Here is a 7,429-nt window from a genome sequence, read left to right as displayed (position 1 = left end):
CGGTTCGGCGGTCTACAGCGTCCTGAGGGACCTGGAGTCTCAGTGTCTCAGTGAGATTTCGGCTGTCCTCAGGGGGGAGACGGCGGGGGACGAGCTGGGGGACCTGTTCTTCGACTGCGTGGACACAGAGATCAAGTTCTACCAGTGAGACGGTGGGACGCCTCAGAACCTACAGCTAATCTGAGAATGTTTCGAACCTTAGACTCGTCAGCATCCTCGCCTCGTTCTTAGCTTTTAGCTGCTGTTTAACAAATCGAAACTTTGAGCTTTTGTTTGCTGTTTTTATCTTTTAGCTACTATTCTGATCATTTTAGCTTTCAGCTGCTGTTTTGTTAAATTAACCTTTTAGCTTTTGTTCTGATAATTTTAATTGAAGCTACTGTTCTCCTGATTTTAGCTTGTTGCTTCTGTTCTGATCATTTTAGCTTTCAGCTACTGTTTGGCTAATTTAAGCTGTTAGTCACTGTTTTGCTGGTTTTATTGTTCAGCTAATCTGAGCTGCTTTTAGCTGCTGTTTTGTTGGTTTTAAGGTTGTAATTTCAGCTGCTGTAACAACCTTCAGTTGTCATTCAGCACTCAGACATTTTTTTTTTAAACCCAACGAGGTGATTTTATTTTGAAGGGCTGACTGTGGTTTTAGCTGTTCCGCAGGCAAGCGTCTTACCGTCCTGTCCTCTGTCCTCTGTTTCAGCGCCCCCAGGTGGACACCTTCGGCCTCCCAGACCGGCAGGAGAAGACCGGGACGGTTCAAACCTGCGGCGTTCCTCATCGATCGGCCTCGGCTGCACCTTCGGCTCCTCGTTAGCTAATCAGATGTAGAATCCACAGCTGAACGTTTAGAGCCGTGAGACAAGGCGGTGAGAGTGTCTCGTCTGTAGGACAGATGTAATAAAGGACGTGTTTAGTTTCTGCTCTGTCTTTTTGTCTTAATTATTGTCCAAAAACACTCGTTTAAAATGTTGATTTATGATGAATATTTACTCTCAAAACAAGTAATCCGGATATAATCTCACAAATATTTTAATAACGGCACAAACAGAATAAAAACTTACCCCTTGCCTTAAAAGTTAAGGTAAAAAAATATCATCTGAGACTAGAAGCTCGGAGACAAACCTCCATCAAGGCCTCAGCGTGATCCGAATCAGAACCAGAATTTAATCCAACATTTCCTGAACATTTCATCCGGATCTGTTCTTTAGTTTTTACCTGGTAACTTTCTTGGCAGATGTAAAAACGATTAAGTTTTATTTATTTTAGTCAAATCTCGCAGATCGTTCTGAGATCGTGAGATGCTACGGGTGTTTGTTGTGTGATTCATTAGCCCTCAGAGGACGCAGAGTGGATGACTCTCAGCTACTACCACTCCAAACTCCAGCTCAATATCTCTAAAACTGACTGAGTTGTAGCTAATTTTGTGTTTTGTGGCGGACATCCTATAAGACTTACTTTAAGGAAATTTAATGAAAATCCGTCCAGTGGTTCATGAGATATTTTGCTAACACACACAGACAATAATAAACAAAACAAAAACAATCTTTATTGCCTTTTTATTTTCGATAAAAACAATTAATCTATTTTACCGAGTCCCTGTAGTTCTCCCGGCGGCCAGCATGTGGCGCCAATAGGCTCACCGGTCGGTTTGCTGACCGCCATGACACCACAGAAGAAGAAGGTCTGACGCTTTTTCCGCTGATTTCAACATCGCGCCAGAACGTCGGAGCTTTAATCAGCCGCCGTTTCTTTACGCCGGAAGTTCCGTTCTTTCTTTAATTTTCTTTTTTTTTTTCCTCCACCGGATCTCAGAGGATCATGGCGGACAAGATGAGCATGTCTCTGGACGACATCATCCGGATGAATAAGAAGGAAGGCCGCGGCGGCGGCGGAGGAGGAGCGGGGTCCAGGCGGGGAGGAGGCTCGGGCCGAGCCGGCGGAGCGTCGAGGCAGCCGGCGCGGAACCGACAGAACTTCGGCCGGGACCGGAACAGCAGACCCGCTCCGTACACCCGGGTAGGACCAGAACCAGAACCAGAACCAGACCGAGCTCGGCTCTGAGGAGGTTTTAAACAGCAACAGGTGGATCTTAGACTCTAAAATCGAGTTACTGAAGCAGCCAGGAGGAATTAAAGCTTTAAATGTGGATTAGTTCCTGTTTCTGTGAGATCTGAACGTGTTTGTGTGTCTTAAAGCTCCTTAATGAACTCAGACAATAACTCTGAGGGAAGAAGGCAAAAAAAATCACCAAATAAACAACTACCAGCTTAAAAGGCATTTAAAGGTTCAATAGTTTACTGTTTTTACTTAAAGGAACTGGATTATGATGTGTGTGTTTGTAAATAAATCTGAGTTAGGATTATATGGACTGTAAATGTTTATTTAAAACTGGTATTTTGATATAAAACTCTGGATTCTGTTTATTTTTGGTGCTTTTCTTACATTCCTGTTGTTTAGGGTCTCAAAGCTCAGAGATAACGATGCATTTCTTGTTCATCAGCTGTAATAAAATCTTTGTTTTCTGCTCTGCTTTCAGCCCAGAGAGCTGCCGGACAAATGGCAGCACGACATGTTTGAGGAGCACGACGGCGGACGGAGCTCAGCAGTGGAGCGGAGTGGAGAAAGCGCCGGCAAGCTGCTGGTTTCTAACCTGGACTTCGGCGTGTCCGATTCAGACATTAGGGTAAATCTATTAAAACCTGATTCCCTCGCTCCTTAACCTTTCTCTCACATCCGACCCTTTCTGCTTCGCAGGACCTATTCTCAGAGTTCGGGGATCTGAAGACTGTGTCGGTTCATTATGACCGTTCAGGTCGCAGTAAAGGAACCGCGGACATCCACTTCGTAAACAAGGCAGACGCCCTCAAAGCCATGAAGCACTACAACGGCATTCCACTTGACGGTGAGCCTGCAGTGCCTTCAGAGCGATCACAAATGCTGAACAAGTTCTGGGAGAACGTGATGTGAATTCTGTTGGGTTTCAGGTCGTCCGATGAAAATCCAACAAGTAACAGAAGAAGTCGGCACACAGAGGTAAGAGGCGACGCGCTCTGAGCGAACTTCAGAGGTGGCGGGCGAAGACGTGAGCTGTGTTTGGGTTGTTTCAGCAGCTCGAGCGGAGGCTTCGACCGGAGCCGACTGGGTCAGCCCCGGTTTGAGAGGAGGCAGGGTGGAGGGTTCAGAGGTCGAGGGAGGGGCGGTGGGAACAAACCCCAGCTGTCTGCGGAGGAGCTGGACGCTCAGCTGGACGCTTACAACGCTCAGGTGAGCAGCTGTGCTTCCGCTTCACTTCGCCTGTCTCTGAACTCTTCTTTAACGTTTTATTTCACTTTTAGTTTCAGATGGACATGAGTTAGGAACTCCTCCAGGATACTGCCTCCTTCTTTCTGTTTTTTTTTTAATTACGTTGTTGTTTATATATTTCTGAATCTTGACCTTTGAAGCCATTTTATTACTTCGAAAATTAGTTTTTTCTTTTATCAGGTGTTTTTTTTCAGTAACTGTGCTGTTTGGGTAGTTTTAATTTGAGATCTTTTTATTTATATGAATAGTTAATTGCCTTAAGCTTAGGACGGGATTATATTTCTTTTTTTAAAAATAATATACACATGAATCTGTGAAAGGCTGTTTACTGTAAGAATAAATTTTGATGTAAATCAAATCTGTCGCTCATCCCTGTTTAGTTGTTGACTTGAGTTTTTGTAAATAAACGCGTTAAATGAAACTGTTGTTTTTATTTCTTCACCTGCTGCCTGTGTGGCATCAGACAGACAATAAAAAAAGTCTGTTTTTGATTCAGAGAAAACTATTATTTAACTTTAATCTGTTGGCTTCCTCAGACAACTTCAGTGACGTTTAATGTTGTTCTTTAAGTGAGTATATTATAAGAAGTAAATGGACTAATTAGATTTGTTTTATAGTGCCCTGGGATTACTCTGAATCCACACAATATAAATGAACTTAACTGAACGTACATACTAACAACATACAGGCTGTTAAAAACAATAATAATTATAAATCAATACATTTCCAGGCATTTGGCTCGGTTCATTTCTGAGAATTAGATTCTTAAAATGGAAGAGTAAACATCCGAGAATATTTTAATATCATGATCAACAGAAAGTAGTATCTTAAATTAAAAAATAACGAGAGAAAAACAACAACGTACAGAAAGCTTACAGTTTTAGTGTGTTAATTTTTTAAATTGGACAACTTTTACCATTTTTTATGCACATGTTAAAAACATGTAATGTCCGACTGTCAGTATAATCTAAATTTATTAAATAGTTTTTGTTTCACTGTTTTTTTTCTTTGGAGGTCAGACTTTGTGAGCCGCCCACAGCCTTCCAGCCGTCTCCAGCACCCTTGTTAGCCATCATGCTAACCTGGTTTTCTTTTTATAACTAAATCACATATTGTCCGCGTGAGAGTCAAAACAAACATATATATTTTTATTTTTAACCGGTTTTCCGTTTGTTTACAGAATAATTTGGAGTGGTGGCTGAAAAAGTAAAAAGTAAACAATTAATCGTATTGAATCGTGGCGCGCAAGTTTTACGTCACTGACGTGCGACGTGCGCGTTCCAGCTGTTCGGTTGTGTGGTCGCGCGGACGGCGCACGGGGCGGCGCCGCTCCCTTGTTCGCCATACTGGCTCCGAGCGCCGAGGGACGAACGCAGTTTCTGCAGAGGCTCCTGAAATCACCGCTGCTTCTATAACACTAAGGTGAGCTCCGTCGGTGTTCATGAAGACCCGACAACAATCTTTACACACGGAAGTCGCCCCGCGCGCGTGCCTCAACCCGCTTTGACGCCGCTCGCGCTCTGTCAGCTGGTGATAACTTGTCAGGCTAACGTTAGCCGCTAGCTCCGGTTAGCCTCTGTTAGCATCGTTTAGCTGAAGAGGCTCCAGCTGTCGTCCTCCCCCCCTCAGACCCACCCTGTTAAAGACGGCCACGCCTTGGAAAGTTCAGCCCGCACAGAAAAACGCGAATTATTATATTTATTTTCAACGTTTAACCTTCAGCTTTGTTGTGTTTCTGCTGCTCTGGGTGTCATTTCAAAGCTGTTTTAGCTGTTTTTTTTGTAGGAATTCATGAGTTTGTGTTAGCTTGTTGCTGCCTCAGTCATGTATTTACAGTTTCATCATCCGTGTTTCTGTCAGGAAAAAACTGCAGCTCACGCTTAGGAAAATGTACAAAATGAATTTAAATTAATTTATACATCATTTACAGACTGTTGGATGGTGTGAATCCAGATTCAAGGACTAAAACATCTGGAGTTTAAGCTGTATTTTGTGACTTTTTGTAGCTCTTCTAATAAAATTCAATTACATTATTATTTATTTTTTATTTATTTTACCCTTTTACTGTGAATATGTTGAAAGTGTGTAAAGTATTATTAATAAATAATTAAAACAGAGAAGTCTAAACAGCTTCAGCTGTTGGAAACAAATATCTGATTCATCTACTGTTTAATTAGTTTATTTAAAAAATAAACACTTTTATCTGTAATAATTCAGTTAATTAAACATAAAATAAAGATTACAGTTCAGAGCCTGAAATGGAGCAGGAAGAAGGAATAATATTAATTATTTACAATCTTCAGCAGCTGTCTTTAGCTGCAAACGAAGATAAAATATTCAGATTTATCAGTTAACGCTCACATTTACCCTCATTCATACGTTCATTTAAACTAATAATATCGTTTCATAGCTGGTTAATTGTGAATAATAAAAACAGGACAGTTTGTGTGTTTGTAGGTCAGACAGTAAAAAAAATAAGTTTTATGTTTCACTGAATTTACGAAGCTCAGAATTTTAATATTTAATCAAAACTCTTAATAACAGATGGAGCTTTTGGTTCAGGTGAATAATAAACTTGGTCCCGTCGTCAGGCGGGTCACAGACTTCACCGACACCAGTGGGCCGTGAAAGAGTCCAGTTTGGTTCTGCCGGTCCTCAACAGAAACAGAGTCCAGCTGGACCTGAAGACTTCCTGTCTGCGGAGTGGACGCCGCCTGGCTTCCTCTGCTCAGGGCGATTGTTTCCACAGCGAGCTGGACAGCAGAGTCATGGACACGAAGACATGAGGACAGGAGGACATGAGGACACGTAGCAGAGTGTTTAACAGTCAGATGAAATGCTGAAGACGTGTCTCTGTGGACGTAGAGGACAGTCAAACAAACAAATTCATCAGAACGTTTCCTGTTAAAGGAAGAAACAGAACTCCGGTACCGACCCGGTCCGGCTCAGCACCTCCTGACTCGGATCCATTCATCTTATTCTTCCCTTTGGGATGAATTTATCAGGGTCAAACATTCTTATCTTCCGGTCAAACATTTATTTTCTTAATTTTCTCTAAAATGTTTAAACCTTCAGGTTTTTAGTTTTAAATCTCTGATTTTTTTGCTGTTGTAGGATTTATACTGACGACAGATATTTTAAAACATTATAAAATTAGTCCTTAAAGTATATAATAATATTGTCTATAAAAAATCAGATTATTTTGATCCAAATGAAGCTAAATATTATTTAACAGAAACAGAAAATCTCCCATCTCTCTAGAAATAAACCCCAACATTTAATGGATTCATGATTTAAATTTAAATTCTTTTTTCTGCTCTGAGGTGACTTGTTGTGAATAAATACACTAAATTAAAGTTTCATTAGTAGAGAATGAGATGTATAGATTTATTTCTTTTTAGGATCCTAATTATCCATCAGTGATTCCCTCCTCCATTTATTGGAGCTTTAACATTAATCTTTAAAGCCTTTCTTTGTTATATTAATTAAAAATCATTGATTTTGTTTAAAAGTTCGTCTCGCCTTTTCCTTCAGGAGATAAAAGATTAAAACTGTCTGAGAGTCAGTCCTTTGGTTCGAGTCGTTTTACGAGTTTATTCAAAAACCTGCAGGTCGGTCTGAACAGTTTTATTCAACAAAGACTCGGATTTAAAGTTATTGGTTGTATTTCCACAGAAAGGAAGCGCTGGCGCTTCGGGCGCTTCAGTTCACCTGATTAAAGGGTTTCAGGAAAGTAAAAAAAAAAAAAAAAACAACTAGAAAGATTTAAGACTCAGAGAGGAATGATTTACAGAGACTCAGAGACGGTTGGATGTCATGTTGGATGTCATGTCGGATGCTTCCTTCCACGTTACTTCCTGTTGCACGTTTGACCTCTGACCTCTCTGATGCCCCGCAGACATGGCTGACGATGAGGTGACCCCGGAGCAGCTCGCAGCCATCGCCGCCGAGAACGAGGAGCCAGAACCCGTCAACTACAGACCGCCGGCCCAGAAGACGGTGAAGGAGATCCACGAGCTGGACAAGGAGGACGAGAGCTTACGCAAATACAAGGAGGCCCTGCTGGGCCCCGGGGTCTCCGAGGCCGGTAACTCACACACACACCCACACACACACACACACATACACGCTCACA

At 41.8% G+C, this 7,429-nt stretch overlaps 3 protein-coding genes across 4 annotated transcripts in view; all 3 read left to right on the top strand.

Annotated features, from left to right (window-relative positions):
- scrn2 (secernin 2) overlaps positions 1–911 on the top strand; it is a gene marked incomplete in the record, with an annotated part of 3,958 nt that extends 3,047 nt beyond the window's left edge. Inside the window, 2 exon segments of the mRNA XM_037974603.1 lie at positions 1–152; positions 692–911. Coding sequence (XP_037830531.1) covers positions 1–148 — 148 coding nt within the window.
- Positions 912–1,681: 770 nt separating this feature from the next.
- Positions 1,682–3,715, top strand: LOC108229566 (THO complex subunit 4). Of its 2 annotated transcripts, none has more exons than XM_017405239.3 (6): positions 1,682–2,007; positions 2,528–2,674; positions 2,746–2,893; positions 2,976–3,024; positions 3,102–3,255; positions 3,327–3,715. In XM_017405239.3, exons 1-6 carry the CDS (start codon positions 1,810–1,812, stop codon positions 3,345–3,347), a joined length of 717 nt encoding a protein of 238 aa, XP_017260728.1. In that variant the 5' UTR covers positions 1,682–1,809; the 3' UTR covers positions 3,348–3,715. The 2 variants fall into 2 exon arrangements, with proteins under 2 accessions (XP_017260728.1, XP_017260727.1); XM_017405238.3 differs by having other exon boundaries at positions 1,683–2,007; positions 3,099–3,255.
- An 855-nt stretch (positions 3,716–4,570) lies between these two features.
- Positions 4,571–7,429, top strand: part of LOC108251358 (rho GDP-dissociation inhibitor 1) — a gene marked incomplete in the record, with an annotated part of 7,420 nt that continues 4,561 nt past the window's right edge. The window contains 2 exon segments of the mRNA XM_037974617.1: positions 4,571–4,716; positions 7,193–7,381. Of these exon segments, the coding sequence (XP_037830545.1) occupies positions 7,195–7,381 (187 nt within the window).

The sequence above is a fragment of the Kryptolebias marmoratus genome, linkage group LG3 (genome assembly GCF_001649575.2).
Source record: "Kryptolebias marmoratus isolate JLee-2015 linkage group LG3, ASM164957v2, whole genome shotgun sequence".
NCBI lineage: Eukaryota > Metazoa > Chordata > Actinopteri > Cyprinodontiformes > Rivulidae > Kryptolebias > Kryptolebias marmoratus.
This window is presented reverse-complemented; position numbering and strand designations above follow the sequence as displayed.